The sequence below is a fragment of the Gopherus flavomarginatus genome, chromosome 2 (genome assembly GCF_025201925.1).
Source record: "Gopherus flavomarginatus isolate rGopFla2 chromosome 2, rGopFla2.mat.asm, whole genome shotgun sequence".
NCBI classification, from domain to species: Eukaryota; Metazoa; Chordata; order Testudines; family Testudinidae; genus Gopherus; species Gopherus flavomarginatus.
In genome coordinates, this window is record NC_066618.1 from 82,007,082 (window position 1) to 82,028,329 (window position 21,248).

The 21,248-nt window shown below is 40.1% G+C and overlaps 1 protein-coding gene across 3 annotated transcripts in view; it reads left to right on the forward strand.

Annotated features, from left to right (window-relative positions):
- The window catches only part of DNAJC13 (DnaJ heat shock protein family (Hsp40) member C13), a 105,611-nt gene that overhangs the window by 42,051 nt on the left and 42,312 nt on the right, over positions 1 to 21,248 (forward strand). For 2 of the 3 annotated variants that reach the window (XM_050937866.1, XM_050937869.1), the window contains exons 19-32: positions 6,848 to 6,943; positions 7,155 to 7,298; positions 9,035 to 9,049; positions 9,851 to 9,933; positions 10,931 to 11,084; positions 13,556 to 13,659; positions 13,747 to 13,906; positions 15,361 to 15,423; positions 15,888 to 15,989; positions 16,380 to 16,484; positions 18,417 to 18,619; positions 19,342 to 19,426; positions 19,679 to 19,833; positions 20,734 to 20,779. In XM_050937866.1, coding sequence (XP_050793823.1) covers positions 6,848 to 6,943; positions 7,155 to 7,298; positions 9,035 to 9,049; positions 9,851 to 9,933; positions 10,931 to 11,084; positions 13,556 to 13,659; positions 13,747 to 13,906; positions 15,361 to 15,423; positions 15,888 to 15,989; positions 16,380 to 16,484; positions 18,417 to 18,619; positions 19,342 to 19,426; positions 19,679 to 19,833; positions 20,734 to 20,779 — 1,515 coding nt within the window. The remainder of the gene's footprint in view (positions 1 to 6,847; positions 6,944 to 7,154; positions 7,299 to 9,034; positions 9,050 to 9,850; positions 9,934 to 10,930; positions 11,085 to 13,555; positions 13,660 to 13,746; positions 13,907 to 15,360; positions 15,424 to 15,887; positions 15,990 to 16,379; positions 16,485 to 18,416; positions 18,620 to 19,341; positions 19,427 to 19,678; positions 19,834 to 20,733; positions 20,780 to 21,248) is intronic. The other variant, XM_050937868.1, reaches the window with a different exon arrangement.

The window sequence follows — 21,248 nt, forward strand, 5'->3', positions numbered from 1 at the left end:
CATGGCGAGGGAGCTGATCGCACTGACGGAGTCTGCGCTGCCTCAGCCGCCGGTGCGGGTTATACAATCGATTTGGCAAGCCTGCCCTGCTGAGACCATCCTCGGTCGGCACCGCCGAGAGGCATCGTTCAGCATCTCTGACTCAGCACCGATCCAGCTTCCAGCACCGCGACTCTTGCAGCTGCTCCAGACGTCAAGCATCTCAATCTCAGTCGACCTCCCGGCATCGCTCTGGTCACAGGTCCCGGTCTCATTCCTGGTACCGGTATGCCGCCCGGTACTGCTCTCCAGTGCCGCAGAGAGAGAGAGAGAGAGAGATCCTTTAGAGATGGGGACCCTTCCCAGGGCTTTTCAGCTCCTCCGTAGCCATCTCGACACACATTGGTGTCATCTCGCGTGGACAGTGCTTCCTATGCACAGGATCGTGATTCAGATGTGCCCAGCTGAGTCTTCCAGGAGACCCAGGCCCAAGAACCAGGACCTCATCAGTGGTCATTTTGGACACCTTGGGCATATCACCAAGCCCAAGGTGTGCCTCCAGTGCCATCACGCGCTGTACCATTGGAACACCGGGTGCCAGAGGTGACGGTCAGCCACCCCCTCCTGTGGGTACGAAGGAAGCTCCTGTGCAGTCAACAGACTCTCAGGTTCCACCTGAGCCTGACGTAGCCCGCGCAGGACCATCTTGTCCCTGGCCTTTCCTCTTCCTCCTCTCCTGATGAAGCAGAGGCGGGGACATCCTCCTCGGGCCCTCCTACAATTGACCTGAGGGCACATCAGGACCTCCTGAGACGCGTGGCCCTGAATATGAATCTTCAGGTGAAGGAGGTCCCAGAGATAGAGGACCCAGTGGTGGATATTTTGTCAGCTGACACTCCCACAAGAGTGGCCTTGCCATTCATTCGTACGATCCAGGCAAATGCTGATATCATCTGGCAGTCTCCAGCCTCTATTCTCCCCTGGCCGTGGGCGGTTGACCCTGTACGTGCACCCTGCTCCCTTGTCGTGCAGTCAGTCAACGAAAGGGGCGCCATGACCAGCAAGCTCCAGCTCCAAAATCAAAGGAGTCTAGATGCATGGACTTGTTGGGCTGCAAGGTATACTCTGTGGGGGCCCTCCAACTCAGGGTGGCAAACCAGCAAGCCCTACTTAGCCAGTACAACAACACCTGGACGGCGGTTGGAAAATTCAGAGTTAGTCCCTCAAGACTCCTGTCAAGAGTTTGCTGCCCTTTTGGAGGAAGGAAAGAAGGTGGCGAGAATTTCTCTCCAGGCCTCACTGGACGCAGCAGACTCCGCAGCCAGAACTCTGGCCTCAGGTATTGCCATGAGGCGAATATCATGGCTTCAGGTGTCAGGCCTTCCACCTGAACTGCAACACACAATACAGGACTTGTCCTTCGATGGCCAATGCCTATTTTCTGAAAAGACTGACCCTAGGCTGCAAAGCCTAAAGGACAACAGGGCGATCATGCGCTCCCTCGGGATGCACACACGGGTGACTCAGCGCAAATCCTTCCATCCCCAACCTCACCGCCCTTATCCCCTGCCTAGGCCATGACAGGACTTCGGCAGAAGGCGTGGCTGAGGCAATTGCAGACAGCAGTTGGGACCTCAAGGGGGTCAGAATCAGGATCCCTCCAAACCACCCACGGGATCCAAACCTAACTTTTGAAGGCACGCCCGAGGACGTCTTACCAGTTGTTTCCCAGGATCCTTCCCCTCCTTTTTACAACCGCCTCTCCCTTTTCCTCCCTGCGTGGACTCAACTACCTTCGGATTGTTGGGTCCTACACATGGTAGAATTCAGATACCATCTCCAGTTTATTTTTCCCCCTCCCCCCTCCATCCTTGTCCCTCTTCAGGGACCCCTCTCACGAGCAATTCCTCTTGCAAGAGGTACGGACGCTCCTTGCCATGGGAGCTATAGAGGAGGTACCAAAGGACTCCAGGGGCAAGGGGTTCTATTCCCGCTATTTCCTAATCCCCAAGGCAAAGGGAGGTCTCAGGCCTATCCTAGACCTGCGAGGACTCAACAAGTTCATAATAAAGTTGAAGTTCTGCATGGTATCCCTGGGGGCCATCATCCCATCCTTGGATCCTGGAGACTGGTATGCCGCCCTCGATATGAAGGACATGTATTTTCACATTACCATTTACCCTCCACACAGACGGTACCTCCGATTTGTGGTCGACCGTCAGCATTTCCAATTTACGGTCCTTCTGTTTGACCTCTCTACAGCCCCACGGGTATTCACAAAACGCATAGCTGTAGTCATCACCTCCCTCCATCATCGTCAGATACATGTCTTCCCGTATCTCAATGATTGGCTCATTCCAGGGGCCTCCTAGACTCATGTCACCTGTCATATGGGCATCGTCAAGGACCTATTCAAGCGACTAGGCCTGCTGACAAACATAGAGAAATCCACTCTGGTTCCCACACACAGAATTGAATTCATTGGGGCCATTCTGGACTCCAGTCTCGCCAGGGCCTGCTTACCACAGCCTCGGTTTCAGGTGATGGTATCAATTATACAAGGTCTACAGGACTTCCCGACAATTTTGGCTCGCACTTGTCTCGGCCTCCTGGGTCACGTGGCTGCCTGCGTGTTCGTGACCAAACAACTCCAGACTATATCTCCGTCCCCTTCAAACTTGGCTCTCCTCAATATACCACCCGGGCAGAAACAGTATAGACACAATCCTCACGATCCCCCTCGGACATCCTAGGCTCCCTGGACGGGTGGTTGATGCCCTCCCTGGTCTGTGCAAGGATGCCATTCCATCTGCCTCAGCCTTCAATGACCCTGACAAGGGACGCATCATCTCTCGGCTAGGGTGCCCACCTCGAACATCTCTGCACTCGAGGCCTTTGGTCAACTCAGGAACTGGCCTTGCACATTGATGTCCGGGAGCTGAGAGCAGTCCACAAGGCCGTTGTGTCTCAGTGTTCACAGACAACACAACGTCCATGTTTTACATAAACAAGCAGGGAGGAGCACATTCCTCCTCCCTTTGTCAGGAAGCTATTCAACTCTGGGACTTCTGCATAGCCCACTCGATAGACCTGATAGCGTCTTTTCTCCCAGGGGTTCGAAACACTCTGGCGGATCAACTCAGCAGATCCTTCCTGTCTCACGGGTGGTTGATTCATCCGAAAGTTATCCATTCTGTTTTCCAGAAGTGGGGCTTTCCCCGCATAGACCTCTTCACCTCCCGCGAGAACAGGAAATGCCAGATGTTCCACTCCTTCCAAGGTCTCTCCCGGGGCTCGATCTCAGATGCAGTTCTGATACTATGGACGAGCCATCTGCTTTACACCTTCCCACCATTCCCGCTGGTTCACAGGGTCCTGGTCAAGCTCCGCAGAGATAGAGCCCACCTCCATCATGATCGCTCCAGCCTGGCCGAGGCAACACTGGTACACCATGTTGCTCGACCTCTCAATAGCCAACCCAATCCCTCTACCTCTTTACCCAGACCTGATAACTCAGGACCACGGCAGACTTCACCCAGACCTGCAGTCTCTTCACCTCACAGCATGGTTACTGCGTGTTTAAGCCAGTCCGAGTTATGTTGCTCTGCCTTGGTGCAACAAGTGCTCCTGGGTAGTAGGAAACCTTCCACTAGGTTAACATATCTGGCCAAGTGGAAGCGCTTCTCTTGCTGTTGCCACCAACATGATGTTATTCCCACTGAGATTCCAGTCCCTACCATCTTGGACCACCTCTGGTCTCTAAAACAGCGTGGCTTAGCAGTATCTTCATTGAAGGTGCACTTGGCGGCCATCTCTACCTTCCACCCAGGGGAGAGCAGCCACTCAGTGTTCTCTCACCCCATGGTTTCGAGGTTCCTCAAGGGCTTGGAGCGATTATACCCACAAGTATGTCACCCTGCCCCAACTTGGGGCCTCAACCTAGTTCTAGCCAAACTTATGACTGCTCCCTTTGAGCTGCTAGCAACCTGCTCGCTGCTGTACCTGTTCTGGAAGACAGTCTTCCTCGTAGCCATTACATCGGCAAGACGAGTTTCCGAGCTTCAGGCTCTCACGGTGGATTCCCCCGCCCCCCCCCCCCCCAATATACGGTGTTTCATAAGGACAAAGTACAGTTGCGACCACATCCGGCCTTCCTCCCTAAAGTGGTATCGGCCTTTCATCTCAACCAGGATATCTTCCTTCCGTTCTTCTTCCCGAAGCCACGCTCGTCACGCCAGGAGCAGCAACTGCACTCCCTAGACGTCTGTAGGGTGCTCGCATTTTATATCAAGAGAACAAAGCCCTTCTGTAAAACACCACAACTCTTCGTCGTGGTGGCAGACCGGATGAAGGGCCTACCTGTCTCCTCCCAGAGGATTTCATCCTGGGTGACATCGTGCATCCGCACCTGTTATGACTTGGCTCATGTTCTGATGAGCCACCTTACCGCCCATTCTAGCAGGGCCCAGGCTTCATCTGCAGCTTTCCTGGCTCATGTACCCGTCCAGGAAATATGTCATGCAGCTACCTGGTCCTCGGTCCACACCTTTGCGACACATTACGCATTGGTTCAACAGTCCAGAGATGAAACGGCATTTGGATCAGCAGTTCTACATTCTGCGACATCTCACTTCGACTCCACCACCTAGGTAAGGCTTGGGAGTCACCTAATTGGAATCGATATGAGCAAGCACTCGAAGAAGAAAAGAAGGTTACTCGCCTTTTGTAACTGTTGTTCTTTGACAGATGTGTTGCTCATATCCATTCCAAACCCACCCTCCTTCCCCTCTGTCAGAGTAGCTGGCAAGAAGGAACTGAAGGGCCGTTGGGTTGGCAGGGGTATATATCTGGCACCACTCTAGGGGGCAACCCAGCCGACCCGCCGAGTGTTGCTAGGGTAAAAATCTTCCGACGAACATGCACGCGGCGCACGCACACACAATTGGAATGGATATGAGCAACACATCTCGAAGAGCAACAGTTACAAAGGTAACAGTTTTTTTTTATTATTTTGTCAGTTCATGTGTCCTCAAATGTTGTTCTTTTAGGTGTACAAATTTTCAGCTAAATATACTGAATAGCTTAGGGTTTTTTAATATCTGGGCACCTTTTGTTTAGTGTCAATGTTAAGTTTGACATGCAGTGCAGGAGATTAGGTTGAAGAGTGGGAAGGGATGGGATAACTTTATAGAACATACAATTTAAAGCCTGTAACACCTATTGTCATTAATACACAAGTAAAGATTTTGCTGGGGATAGGGCAATGGGAAACACAGCCACATGGGGGAAGAAGTAACTTGAACTGACAGATGAGCTAACTGGAGCAGCTGGCTCCTTCTCTTGAGGTAAGGGGACAAATCAGAGAACAGAGCAACCTAGTCATTGTAACTATCTTCACTACGGGGTGTGGGAGGCAGAAATGAGACTGTAGTTGTGTGTATGGGGCGAAGACTCTGGATAAAACTATTTTTTTTAAAAGATTGAGATAGAAAATGGAACAAAGTAGAGATAAGGAGTAGATGGAGAGAATAAAAACACTCAAAACAAGTTGGAAAAAGACAGTGAACTAGAACAGGAAAGAGAATGGAGTGAAGCCAGTAAGGGGGCAAGCTCTACCAAGGGCACAGGAGATAGAGTAAGTGATTCTTTTTAAAAGATTAAGTAAGTTTGATGGAAGCATTGCCAAACAGCCAACTTTATTGCTTTACGTTGAAGAGTTTGGCTTTTGGGTTGAGGGAAAGTTGTGATGCACTCAATGTTCATTTGGCTAATATCCTAGTCCAAGGGAAACTTGCCAAAATCTTGGGTTCTGGATGGATTTAGTAGCTGTGCTGTTACCCATAGATTAAAGAACTGCTGGAAGGTACTTATAATCCCTTAGCAGTGTAGTATCTAAGAACTTCTATTAAATAGTTTAAGGTTGCCTTACCTTTTCCATTATTGGACTCGGTTTTCAGTTGCTTGTAATTTTGAATTTCAACCCTTCTGGCTGATATTTGCCATGCTGGGTCTCTGTTTCAGGCTGAACTTTTTAAAAAAAAAAAAAAAAAAAAAAAAAAAACAGGGAAAAAAAACAAAATTCAGTTAAACAAGGCAAATATATACATGGGCAAAAACTGTTAAATACTTTCAACCATCACTGGCAAGTTCTAGCATCTCTATGCTTTTGGAAAGGGGCTCAAATTGGGCATGGGGATTGCCCTGATACCAGGCCAGTCTCTTGGCCAAATTTGCTGTGTCAGTGAAAATTGGCACATGTTAAACCTCTGGAAAAATCTCATTGGAACTCTGTGGTATGAGTAGAGAGAGAATCCAGTGCTCCAGATTGGCTTTTACATCAGAATGGCCATACTGGGTCAGACTAAAGATCCATCTAGCCCAGTATCCTATCTTCAGACAGAAGCCAATGCCAGGTGCCTCGGATTAACTGCATTAAACATAAGACCATCCTATCTCTTCCTGCATTCCCCTGCTTCATTCAGTACACAACTTCCAGCTTCCCCAACAAATGGGGCAGTGGTCCTACATACAACATTCTGTCCACTATGCAACCCTGATTAACCTCTTGAGTACAGTCCGTCCTGTGTACTGAGTGAAGCAGGGTCCTGTGTGGGGGGGGGAAATAGTGTGTAATTACATACTATCTGAATGTATATGCACAGGGGGGACCAGGTTGCCTGTGCAACCTTAATGGTAATATTTCCTAACTTGCAAGTGTTTGACAAGTATGTGGCAATATTTCCATTCTTTTGATGTAGGGTTTTTGTATATGATAGACTACTTACCTACACTAGGCACTTAAACCAGTATAACTTACTCTTGAATTCAGAGATCTGTTATGGAATACAAATTTATTTTGTGGCTTTAGCCGTCAGGTTTGCTGGCATACCTGGACAGTGCTGACCCTGTTCCTGAGAGGGATGCTGACCGGATGCATATTAGAGATAATTTAAAAATTGCAACAGTAAGTAGAAAAATTGTATGTATTTATCTAAAAGAATGGTGACTAATGACTAATTCTCTTTTCAGCTGTGTAACTTGTTCCATATACCATACCTGGTATCTAAATGGGAGAGGGAGGGAAGAAATTGTTGTAAAATGTTGATGCTGATTGTCTCCAAAATACACTTGTGATTAAACTTCTGTTAAGTTACTGATAGGCTTTTATTCCACAGGACCAGTATGGCAAGCTTAGTAAAGTGCCAGAGTGGCAGAGACTGGCTGGAAAAGCTGCTAAAGAAGTAGAAAAATTTGCCAAAGAGAAAGTAGATCTGGTTTTGATGCACTGGAGGGACAGAATGGGCATTGCTCAAAAAGAGGTAAAAATACAGAGAAGTTTATACCTTTGTTTTTCATCTCAAATTTCTCTTAACTCATAGTTACCATGCTGTGTAAACACTGGGCTTTTTCCACAACTAATGCGGTATAACTGGTAGGTTTTAGCCATGGTTGATTTTCAAGGAGTGTGGTGAAAATACTGATTCTTGGCTTTCACTGTGAATCTGCTATTTAAAATACTGTTACAAAACGTTAGTTCTTTGTTTCTAAGTTTACAAATTTTTGCCTCTTCCCTTTTTTCATTTTTAGCTAGAAATTTGAGTGATTGTAGTGAATCAGTTGCGGTAGGAGAAGAGTATATTAGTAACTTGCAGACATGTCATTTGTCATGCACACATTTCCAACTTGCATAACCACCTTATTTTTGCTTAAACTAATTACCTAGGAAACTAGACTGCAACTGGATTCTTTTGCACCTTTGTGGTTATAAGCATCTTACAGAAGTTAGAGCAGCTGAAATCCTTTAAGAGGCTGCTCTAGAAACAGTCTTTTAAACAATGTGGTAGGAAAATATTCAAGGATTTTCAATGTGTATTTGAGGTGTACATTCATTTGGTATATTTATTCATTAGTATCACTGTACTTCATCCGACTTTGTGTTTGGAAGAATAGAACATTGCCTTGAATGAATAGACTTGGGCTTAAACTTTCAGTATTGGAATTTCTTGATAGTAATGTCAGCTTTTTACCTTAAGGTCACCTGGCTCTTGTTGTTCAGTCTGTGCCTCCTCCTCAGTACTTAAATTATTTTAAGATGGTGTAGGTCTGTGTGTTCAGCAGCTATATTGTCTTAATAGCCAAGAGGTCACCCTATTTTCCTTGTTGAGGAAACTGGAGGGTGCTGTGAGACTTGCTCTTGACTTTTCTATGCATTTATTTTATGCTCTTATTCCTCCTCTTCCCCTATCCCTTCTGTGTGGTGGTTTGTTTGTGATTGTACGGGTCAGCTGATATGACTTACCCCTTTTTTCTTGCTGTTATAATTCCAACTTTTTTGACCTTTTTGGTTTTCTCAATACTAAACTTGGCATTCTAGTCAATTAGCTTCCTCTGAGTGAAATTTGCCTGATCTCTGACGTTTCAGTTCTTCATTTAGAAGTTTGTCATTTTCGGTTTGCTGCCCATACATAGGAAAGATGGAAAAGTAGGGAAATGCAACATGTCACATCTGATTTTCAACACTTTCTCCTTTCTGATATAAATAAAGTCTTAAAGTAAAACACAAATGACACAACTTAGAAAAGTAAGAAATTATTTGGATCCTGAGGCAGGTTTACTCTTATTTAGCTTTAACAAATTTTACACAGAAGAAATAGGCCAAACGTTCTTCGTGGGACAGAGTGAAAATTCAGTCCAAAATAAATCAGATGTATTGCTGTTTTTATTTTAGCTGAATTTCTCAGTAAAAATCTGTTTCCACAAACTGCATATTATAAACTCTCCAAGTATGAACACTTACGCTTTTTCCTTGATGTCTTGTTTACTTGGGAAGGATAAACCATTAATGCACAATGGGTAACAGACATAGTTCTGCAAAACAAAATTCTGAACTGTCTTCACTTTTTTGATTGTGATTCTTATCAATCAAATTACATTGAAAGTATTTGTTTTTGGTAACATTTTATAACTCCATGTTACCATATACAATATTTTTAGTGGCTGTATCTTACTTTGTTTAAATATTCCTTTTTTCTTTCTACTTTCCAATCACATTCAGGACAGAAACAATATGGTGAGTTTGTTTACTACTTTCATGGCTTATGTTTCATTAAACTCTGCCTGGCATGTGATGTCTTGTCTAGCAGTGCATTTTAGATGTTGTTGTTAATCAAACAATCTTTCAGTTTCCAAGCTGGGTCTGTGACCACCCCCCCACCCCCCTTGTGCTGCTCATAGATCCTTTACTTCTGAACAATAAAGTAGCCTTTTGTGTTCTCCAGCTTTGTGGCTTCCAGTCTTACTGTGGGTGTTGTCTCCTGAAAGATGGGTCTGGTTCTGCTCCCCAGTCACTCTTTTTGGCTTGGTGGAAAAGATTTTTTTTTCCTGCATGGTTAATATATGCATGTAACACAGTATATTTTAAATACAGGATTACCCAGCAGTTTTTGCTGATTCTCTATTTTAGTGTACATATGGTGATGGGATTTGGGTGTTTTTTATACAAGATAAGGGGTAATGATAAATGCGTATGATAAAAGTACATGGCTGCAAGTTTCTCTGGCATGATTTGATGACTTTTGTTGGTAATTTAGTATTAATATGGTGCAAGTCACTAGCTAAAGATTTCAGTTGTGCTGTTCTGTTGTCACTGCCTTTGAAATCACTGATTAGAAAACTGCATCAGTAGTAGTAAGTGTTCTCTTGAAAGCAGAGATCTCTCAGGAACAGCCAGTGAGAAAACAGCTTAATTTTCATGTTTCAAGTAACACTAGAAACCCACTTTTATAAGAACATGCGCTGAAGTGAAGTTATCCAGGTATCTGCTACTGCTAATTGTCCTAGCCCTGAATTTGGCATCTTTTTCTATTTGCAGAACATTAATCAAAAGCCAGTAATACTACGGAAACGAAGGCAAAGAATAAAAATAGAAGCAAACTGGGATCTTTTCTATTACAGGTAGATATCTAGAATAAATGTACTAGGCTTTATAAAATAGCCATGTGTTAACTATAACAGATGAATTGAAGTTAATAAATCATGGCCGTTCACTTGACAGATGCAGAAGCCCTAACTCAAAGCTACAGCTATAAAGATAGTTTAACCTGAAAGTACAACCTGAAATATTTGGCATGAACTTTAACCACAAATATAATGTATGGAGCAAAAAATACTCAAATGCACTAGGTAAATTGTTTAGTCTGCTTCTGAAATGCACATGGCTAGCCCTAACCTCAGTCTCTTGCTTTTGACCTTACATGCTCAGATACATTTAACAAGGCTGTATATGAAATTTTTGTAAGACACAACTGTAACGTGTTTCGCTTTTACCATTTATGCTGTCACTTGTACAGCCAAGTCCCAGGAGGTAAATTGCATTTCAGAGAACTAATAGCGTTAATGCTTTTGAAAAGTAGGGTATTGCTATTTCAAGAACCTTATTTTTGTTGATAAAGTGGCTTCTGGCTTTATTTTAAGGTAGAGTGGATGTCTTGTCTGATGCTCATAGACACTAAAGATATGGCTACACAGCAGATAAAAAAACATGGCTGGTCCCTGCAGAGTGGGAGGGTTCCACAGCTCAGTCTCTATCCCAAGCCTGGAAGCCTACCCAGCAATGAAACAGCCCCACAGCCTGAGCCTTGTGAACCTGAGTCAGCTGGCACTATCCAGCTGCAGGTTTTTCTTTGCTGTGTGTAGACAGATCCTTAGACTAATAACAAAGTAGGCATATTGAGCAAGTCACTACTGTAATATCAAAATGATTTAAACACAAGTGAGACTTTGTATTATACAAATCAAGAATAAAATGGCAAAGCATATTCCCTTCTGTACTAATTCACTGAAGTACAATATGCTCTGATGTGCATGGCAGGTTTATATGCATTTTAAACTATCTTTATTAACATTAAAAGAGTAGAAAACTTTTTTTTTTACTAGCCGTGCTTTCTCCTAGATTTCTTCAAGATCATGCTAGGTCAAATTTGATTTGGAACTTCAAAACACGGGAAGAGTTGAGAGATACCCTTGAATCTGAAATGCGGGCATTCAATATTGACAGAGAACTTGGCAGTGCTAATGTTATCTCATGGAATCATCATGAGTTTGAGGTAAACTTTTCTAATATGTTTTACTTAAATCACTAATATTGTAGTCCTAGTGTCCTTACTCATCAGCTTTTTTCTGTAACATTCTAAATGAGTGTTGTACACAACCTTTGTCAATAAATGATTGGGCAGAGTATATAAACTCAAAGCTATGAAGGAGAAAGCAGGCACCTCCTCTGTATAGTACTGACTTTTTTTTTTTTAGATTGACTGACTGACTGACTGACTGACTGACTGTATGCAGGCTATGCAAACTATTTCCCCTCCCGACAGGCTGCATAGTCCTTTTTCAAAGGAAACTCTATGAACTACCTCATATACCCAGATTAAATGACTTTTATGCAGGCAAGACAGATCTCTGGTCAGCCAAGAGGGAGTCTAAATATATTCACTAAAAACACAAACTATATAAATAGCCATTTGTCTTAACAGTGAAAGTGACGGAGATATTTAGATATGACAAAATATACACATGAAGCACTGCAGACAAGTGTATTTAACACATGGATTCAAAGATTAATTCAGCTTAGAGGAGTTGTCATTATGACAACCAGAATTGGTTATCTGGGCCAGTCCCATAAACATAACAAAGAGGGCTTCTGACACACTAGAAAAAAGCACCTATGTATAAATTCCCAATAGAAACTGTTCTATTAATTTCAAGCATTAATTCTAGCAAGGTTTACAGTGAGTGAGAGCCATTAAAATGTAAGGTCCATGCAGTATTCTACTTTCTTTTTACAGTATGTATCAACATACTTGTTCTGATAATTTATTGTACGTTCCCATGTTCAATTAAAAGTGAATGAATAATAAACAAGTGCAAAAATCAGTATGGTACCAAAACACTTGGAGGGGCTGGCTTTCAGAAAGCTTACTAAATATTAGGCAGCTGATCTAAAGTCCTGAATAGATTGGATATCAAATAGCATGCAGAACATTGATGCTTCTGGGATGAATAAGCCCTTCAAAACATCATTGAAACAACTATCTGTGGCACACCCAGGGTAAAATGGAATTCCATATATCAAAACTATTATTTTGGAAATAAGTAGCATTTCTCTAAGGTGTCGCATAAGCAAAGACGCCATAACTAGGTGGGAACAGAATAAACTGACTTGCCTAGGTCTATTTCAGGTATGGTGGGTTTTTTTGTTTTGTTTTTAAATCATTCAATAATAAAGCCTTCAGATAGCAGATTGTAGATTTCTAATTTTGACATTGTCTCCACAACAGAATGGATTGAATAGAAAACAAAAACAGGAAGCAGAACTTGAGTGCTGTTGAAGATGGCAAATCACCATCTCATCAATAGGAAGTCACTAGAAGTAACTAAATCCAGCTTTTACATCAGTCTCCAATAAATGCAATCAAACAACCTCAAACTCTGGACAGTACATCTTAAACACTTTCTGCAGTTGTTCACTGATATTTTGGTCACATACGAAAAGCTTACAGAAAACTTGTAACAAACATATATAGCTTTAGAAAAAGCATAGATTCTGAGATCCCCTCCCAAATCTACAAAGCTTGACTGTATCACAGCAGTATATGTCACAAGAGGAAATCTACAGGCACAGTGAGACTAAACAGAGGCAACGTATTATGCTTCAGATTGGTCCAAGACTGGTTTGAGGGCTGTTGGCATTCTGTCAGTGAACTTCTCATAACCTGCAAGAAACAGACATTGGTGTATAATGCCACACTTTAAAATGTTTAAACTTACTTTTGTATTCTTGCGGGTATCTTTACATGTAAGCATTCTTTATATTAGTGGTTTTTAATTGAGGATGGGTGAAGGGTACAGAGTTAACTTCATCTTGGAACCCTATTAACTCATGTAATTATGATTTTATTTGTACTCCTGCTATTGAACTGTTGCCTCTAGGCTTTGCAACACCTGTTCGACTTGTTAAATGTTATCTGTTACAATGGTGTACTGTATCCATTATTGTAGAGATCCCTATGCTAGATTGTTTAAACTATGACTTAAAAGGTGTGTTATACAATGCTTCAGTTTTAGGTAAACACTTTGTCTTAAAATACATAGTGTATTAGAATATTAAAATTCCCTATGGATTTCCAGAGGCTTTGTGCCACTTAGAGTATTGTGGCTGTCTGGGAGCAAGTTGGATATCAACTGTTCTTTAGAATGTTAGTTTCTAGTCTTCATCCATGTGTAAAAAAAGTAATTTTTCAGCTTCAAATGTCTAGGTTAGTAAAATGAAAATTAAATTCTCCTTTAGAATAGCAATTAATACAAATCCATGTTTCATTAATATTGCTTATTAAACCTTACTGCTTATTGCAGGAGAGAGGCTCCTCCAAAAAGAAAAGAGAAAAATATTTACTGAGCATGTTAAACTATGAAATCAAGTAAAATATAGATTGCATGTGGCAGCTTGCTAAAAGCTCAATTTTACGTGCATAATCTGAAATAACACATGGTTTGCATACCTATGTTTCATTTATAGGTTAAGTATGAGTGCCTTTCAGAGGAAATAAAAATAGGGGATTATTACCTGAGATTATTGTTGGAGGAAGATGAAACTGAAGAGAGTGGAGCAATCAAAAAATCGTGAGTCACAGTTCAGCTTGCCTTCCTTATTTTTTACGAGGTTTAATGCATATTTCCTCCACTGTGAACTTTCTTCTGTTTTTGCAGGTATGAATTTTTCAATGAACTTTATCACCGGTTCTTGCTCACCCCTAAAGTGAACATGAAATGTTTATGTCTACAAGCACTGGCAATTGTTTATGGACGATGTCATGAAGAAATAGGACAATTTAGTGACACTAAATATATTGTTGGGATGTTGGAAAGGGTGAGTTTTGTTTGGATGGTGTTATTTAGATAAAAATAAATGTTAATATGGTGGCTAGGAATAGCTTAGTCATTGATATGCTGCTGTCCAGTTTTGATTTTGGTATTGCAGACTTAGCTTGAAGTTTCATTGGGAAGTTACTGCTGGACTGAGTCATTTTTAGTCAGTTTCTGTCTTCTAACTCATTCTTAATGAATACGTTCTGCTGATGGAAGTCTATGATGGTTGCATTTTTAGTCCCATTACTCTAATATGCAAGAATACATTTATTTGAAATGAGGTCAGTGGAAGCACTGCCTTAAGAGTAAAATATAAATAACAATATAGACTGCGTTCAATGCAGTATTTTAGTCTTCTGCTTATTCCTGAAGCACATCAGGAATAAACAGCAAACTTTTTTTAAATTTTTGCTCCCCTGTGGAGAGTGAGCCGTCCACTAAGGGAGACGCTTTGCCTTCGGAATGGCTGGTTCAAAGTGAACTGGCAGTGGTCTTTTAGGCAGCGTGTTTTCTCAAAACTGGGGGTGTACTGGTATACTTAAGGATGATGGGTTGGATTTATTTGTAACCATACAACTTGGAAACGCTTTTAATGGTAAAGGCAGACACAAACCCTGTTTAAATACAGTTTGAGTTAATAGGTTCTAATTCTTATGCCTGTTTAATCTTTGAAGGTGAATTGAAGAGGTTTGACCTATCAACAGGATAGTTCATAGTTGCACTTCTCTAACAGCAACTGAAATTAACATTTTAAGCTTTAGAGAGCTGCTTTTTTTACAATGCTCTTGTCTTAGTAGTCTGGCAGTTCTTTCTGAAAAAACGTTAACTCAGGCCTTAAATTGGAGCTCATCTTTCATTTTAAGTGCATTTAAATTATAAACTCATACAGGCTTTAATACTAAATCAGTAACGGGATATAAAGTAATATTAAAAATCGGTTAACTTTAAAACTCCATTTCACACTGAATTCTATAGCATGATTATTTGGCAGTGGTATTTTTACCTTTCCCATAACATGGACAATTAACATTGATCAGGTGTGATTCGGAAGAAAGTTGCATACTTGAACTTTGCACAAACAGACTTCACAGCAAACTGTAGAAATTATTCAAGAGCTGTTTTTAGTATGAAAACAAATCCAATAATACTACCAAAATTAGTGAGACTGTTTATAGTGACTTGCAAGATATTTGTGAAAATGTTTGAGAATGTTGTAATATGTTTTTTCCAATATTTTATATATACGTTTTTCTGAAATCTTACTGTTAAAGTTAACATTATCTGTTTTTGCAGTTTTTATGTTTTGTTACAAGATATTGGAGAATTGGATTTTACTCTCTGGTCAATTCAACATGCTAATTTTTTGAGGCTTGATTAATTTGTATTTCCTGTTGGACATGTTTGACTTCTTCCCTTCTTTTTTTTTTTTTTTTTTTTTTTTTTAAACCCCAAAAGTGTACTGATAGACTTGAGCGGGACAGATTGATACTATTCCTTAACAAGCTCATTCTAAATAAGGTAGGAGATTTTATTCTTCCAGTACTTAAAAGAAAATTCATGAAACATGGATACATTTTTTTTAAACTGTTAAAATGTTCTCCAGTTTGAAACTAATGCTCTGAGTTGATTTTAAAAACTAACTGAATCTCTAATTTTGTGCTTACTTAATGGAAGGAACGATCTTTTTTGTGAGAGGCAAATGTTAAAGGTGTAACTCTCTCCCTTTCTGGCACAGATGTTGTATCTATAGGCGTGATTTAGGGTTTTTGAATGGGTAATGAGGGGATAAGGAAGTATAAATGTTCTGTGCTAGATTTCTAAAGAATATGGTTGAGTATGAGGAGGAGAGTTGAAACTTCACTTTTGAGTCCTGTTAAAATACTATACAAAGATTGGTTCTTACAATGCTTTTTACTTACCCATAACACACCTATATAATGCTCACATTTATTTCATGTGGAGGTTTTCTCTCTTCTTTACAGAAAAATGTTAAGGACCTCATGGATTCAAATGGCATTAGAATCCTTGTGGATCTGCTTACCATGGCACATCTCCACACAAGCAGGGCTACAGTACCATTGCAAGTATGAGGTCTTTTGGTTTATTCGCACTATGCCTTTTTAAGAGAATTTTTAAAATGGGACACTGTTTGTTTTTAAAGGGTGCTTGAACAGAAACTAGGATTTTATGAAATTCAGTCTTTTAAGGCTGATATCTTTCACTTACAAAAGTAAGGAAACAGGCTGAAGTTTCTCTGCCAACCATAACTTCCCTGCACGTACTATTTTATAGCCTAAGCCTTCTTTAGTACCACCCAACTCTCATACCCCCTCCTCATGCACATCAGGCAAAAAAACAGCCTTGTAAAATCCCCTCCATAAACTAGCTAATTTCCAAATTGCTAAAGGGGATTAAGACTGGATCTTGCATTAAATTGGTTACATCATTTAAATATAAATATTTTAACTTTTTAGAGCAATGTGATTGAAGCAGCACCTGATATGAAGAGAGAAAGTGAGAAAGAGTGGTACTTTGGCAATGCAGATAAAGAGAGGAGCGGTCCTTACAGCTTTATAGAGGTATCGTACTCTTTCATTGCTGATTCATAAAATAATTAAACTTAAGAATGATTGTACTGGGCTAGTCTGACCCAATATCCTGTCTTCCAACAGTGGCTAGTGCAGGAATGAACAGAACAAGATAAGTGAGTGATCCATCCCCTGTCATCCAGTTCCAGCTTCTGTCAGTCAGAGGCTTAGGGACTCCCAAACATGGGGTTGTGTCCCTGACCATCTTGGAATAGCCATTGGTGGACCTATCCTCCATGAATTTATCCAGTTCTTTTTTGATCCCTGTTGTACTTCACAACATCCCCGGCAATGAATTCCACAGGTTGACTGTGCATTGTGTGAAGAAGTATTTGCTTATGTTTGTCTTAAACCTGTTGCCTATTAATTTCATTGGGTGATGCCTGGTTCTTGTGTTTATATGAAGGGGTAAATAACATTTCCTTATTCACTTTCTCCACACTATTCCTGATTTTGATAGATCTATTTTACAGACACCCAGTAGTCTCCTAAAATGATCAATCCCAGTCGTCTTAATCTCTCCTCATTCAGATGCTGTTCTATACCCTTAGTGATTTTTGTTGCCCTCTGTACGTCTCCAATTCTAATATCTTTTGAGATGGGGCATGGACATACCATGGATATATATTTAGTGGCATTATGATATTATCTATCACTTTCCTAATGGTCCCTAACATTGTAATGTTGTGGTGTTGGGTTTTTTGTTTGTCTTCTTTTTTTTTTTCTTTTTTTTTTTTTTGGCCAGCTGCACATTGAGCAGATGTTTTCAGAGAACTATCCACAGTGACCCCCAAGGTCTCTCTTGAGCCGTGACAGCTAATTTATACCCCATCATTTTGTATGTCTAGTTGGGATTTCCAATGTGCGTTACTTTAAAATCAGTGTTTCTTTTTCAAGAGGCCAGGATATTGTGTGTTTATAAAAGAGCTGAATGTAAGAGGAAAGAGTCTACACTACTCCAATATGTGCACATTGCTTAGTATAACTTATCAGATATTGGGTACAGCTAGATAATCCTACCCCACTCAAGTTTGAGACTTCATGAAGTCCTAGATAATAAAGGGGAATGATACCATCACCACCACTCTGACTGTAACTGGCATTCTAAAAGCATTCTGGAGTTCCACAAGCTACTGCTTGTACCTGCCGTATGGTGGAATGAATTAGTCTTGTAGTTTACTGCTCTCTGAGCCAGTAGGAGCTCCATCATAAAAAAAAATCTTATTTAACATGAAAATGGTATTAAAATGTAAAGATGTGCACTGGCGTACCAAATTACTGTTATAATGAATTGTCTTACACTTAGTCCACATCCAGTATATATTTAGTATTGTTCTGATGTGTACATTAAACTTATTGGGTACCAACCTCTGAAAAATGTGGGTACGGCGCATTTAATGTAGTTTTGATTTCATAAAATTCTACTTTTGGTGTGCTAAGGAAAGGTTAAATTCTCAAAGGAAATCAGTGATCTGATCACTTTAGATATGATCGTGCATTTGATCTTCCTAACACAAACTACCAAATGGTATAAAAATTAGGATTTTTAAGAGTGCAAGAATCGAAGCTTTTAGAGTTATAATTCTGTGTAGTCTTCAAATGAGATCAATAATCCAATTTACTATAATGACTTGACTTTTAAAAAAAAAAAAAAAAAAGTTGAAAATCTCTTCCAAGTTGGTTTTCTTTCGCTTTTCTGGGCCCTTTTTTTCCTGTCATACAAAGGATAGATTTTAGAGCTCCTAAAGGGAACAGGAATATTTAGGCTGTATTGGTTTTTCATAGCAAAAAATATTTTTCATAGTTGGAGAGCATCTGATTTTATATGCATTATGAGCTACCAAGACAAATAATGAAAAATGCCAGAAAACCTTACTGCTCATAGTGTGAAACATCTAACTTGTACCTCTGATCTTAAAAAAGATGCAGGAATTATGGACCAAGGGAAAGCTGACTGCAAAAACACGTTGCTGGGCTCAGGGTATGGATGGCTGGAGGCCATTGCAGTTTATCCCTCAGCTTAAATGGTGCTTGCTAGCCAGTGGACAGGCTGTGCTGAATGAGACTGACCTTGCCACGCTTATCCTCAACATGTTGATCACAATGTGTGGCTATTTTCCCAGCAGGTAATGAGTCTTTTTAGTTCCAAGAGAAGAAAATGGCTGTAACTTTCCATGGTTGTAGCAAATGTGCACAATTGCTGTTCCAGTTTTATTGATATACTTCCTGGGTTAAATGGGAGAAACTCTTTTTAAACTGGACATGCATATACCATCTCGTAGCGAATTTCATTTGGTTAGTGAACATGAAAGTTTTTATCTTCCTACCATGAAAGCAGAGATGAACTGATGCAGTTTTATGATGGGACTAAGATAAATCCATTTAATAGACATGCCATAAAACTTCATGGTCACTGCTGCATTGACTGCTCCTTCTCAAACTGAAATTACAATAATTTAACATTATCTTAAATATAACAGAAGTGAATGTCTCAGGTCACTTAGATTATATTTCTAATACTATCAAACTTTTTATAACTCTTCTTAAACACATAGTCAATCTCACTGTTTCCATGAGTAAATACTTAATGTGAATTTTACTAAACCTTTCTGATATACTCTATATCAAAGCTAAGACCAGGTGAAAGTTTGATGAATATTTAAGAAATAAGGATAGTAAAACTTCTTGGAATGTATATGAGGATCTTGATATCAACCCAGTCCATTTTTATCAAAATCTAAAATCTGCCTGATAAATCAGTTAAACATTTAAAATAAAAGCACAAATACTGTATTTATATTTATGTATTATACACTAAAAACATTGATTGGCAAAATACTTATTTTAGGGATCAAGATAATGCCATTATAAGACCATTGCCCAGAGTGAAGAGGCTGCTTTCAGACAGTACTTGCCTTCCCCATATTACTCAGGTAAGTTGCTTGTTTTGTCAGTTTGTTGTTGAGAAATGTATAAATATCGAGAAATGATTCCAGCTAACTTAATATAATTAAACAGTCATCGTGTTCTGGACTGTTGTGCTTCTTTCTACTATTTTTCACTAACTTTTTTTTTTTGTTTTAATCCTTCCAGTTTTGATTAGCTGGTTAAAGTTAGTTTGTTTTATGGCTGCTGCTCATCTACAATTTGATGCTCCATGTAAATGCTGTTTGTCTTCATTTCAGCTGCTGTTGACATTTGACCCTATCCTTGTTGAGAAAGTTGCCATATTGGTGTTTCACATCATGCAAGATAACCCACAATTATCTCGTTTTTATCTAAGCGGAGTATTCTTCTTTATCATGATGTACACAGGTTCCAATGTACTTCCTGTTGCAAGGTAAGGACAAGAGGAATGGTGAAAATAACAATTTTAGGTATTTATTCTTGGGAACTGCCTCTGTATATTAATATTCCTAACTAGATAGGGGAACCTGTTACTTCTTTTAAGCAGTGAACAGCAAGGTTTTTATTGTGGCTTGCTTGTTTGATTCTGTACAAGTAATTAAGCTATATGCATACATTTTACAGTTTTTGTTGAACTGAAGTAGTGTTTGGGAGTTTGAGGGTGTGTACCCTATAGTGTGCCCAGCTGTACAGCTAAAATCATGTATCTGGTCAAGGCTTCCATTGACTTAAAGCCATGAGAGCAAGTACATGAGTACATAATACCAGAATTAGAAGAAATATTGTAGGATTTTGATGTGTACTATTTGAGCTTTTATTTTTATAATAGTTTGGGTTTCAACAGTGAGATTCCTATAAGGGTCCGTAAAACTCCTTGCAGGATTAATGCCTAAAACACTTAATGTAAACATTCACATTTATCAGACTTGTATCTTCAGGCGTATGTAAATGACTTCCTATTAAGCTCATGAATTTGAGTTTTAAAGCGATTTTTGCTGCATGTAATGAATTATTCTTCCCATACACTAAGAATTCACAGTATACATCCTCTTATACAACAGAATATGAGAATATCAGAAGTAAATTGTTTTCTGAATTAGTCATTCACAGCTTGTAAACATGTCATTGATATCTTGATATCTAAAGTAAAAAATTCAAAGCTTTCCATAAAGCTAATGAGGAGGCAAAAAATCTAGGGTTAAGCTATAAATATGATATGAAGATAGGACTGAAATGAAAAAGCAAGTGCATTTTTGAATCAGCATCTATACTGCTCTTTTCTGCAGAGCCGCATTGAGAATACCACTAAACTGAAACATTCCTTTTCTCCTAGGTTTTTGAAGTACACTCATACAAAACAAGCTTTCAAGTCTGAAGAGGTGAGTAAATACTAGTATAAAAACATTTATCTTTGCTCTCGTAAGCTAAGTTAACTAATGAATTCTATAGTAAATATTTTGTGAAGTATACTCCTTCAGTTTTCAATCTTTCTACCTTGTGCTTACATCTTCATCATAAATGGACACTCTCGCTTTTTATTTTGTTAAAGATAAACGTTCTTTTCCCTCCTTGTATTCATCTTTAAAGTCCTCTTTTAAAGAAACAGAAGCAAAAACAAAAAACCTCAGCTTGAGCAGACAACTGCCTAATTCTCTTGGCTGTGTTGCTTGTGACTGTTGTGCATTGGCAGTAATTCATTACAAAATGAACTATATTCCCTCAGCAAATACAAGGCGCAGACTTCTGTATTCTTGACTTCTGTCAGTCAAGTCTGCTTTGAATCTCCTTTAGAAAGCATCCTGTTTGTAATATCTGCTCTTTCTCTGTCTTCATGAAGAAATGCCATTT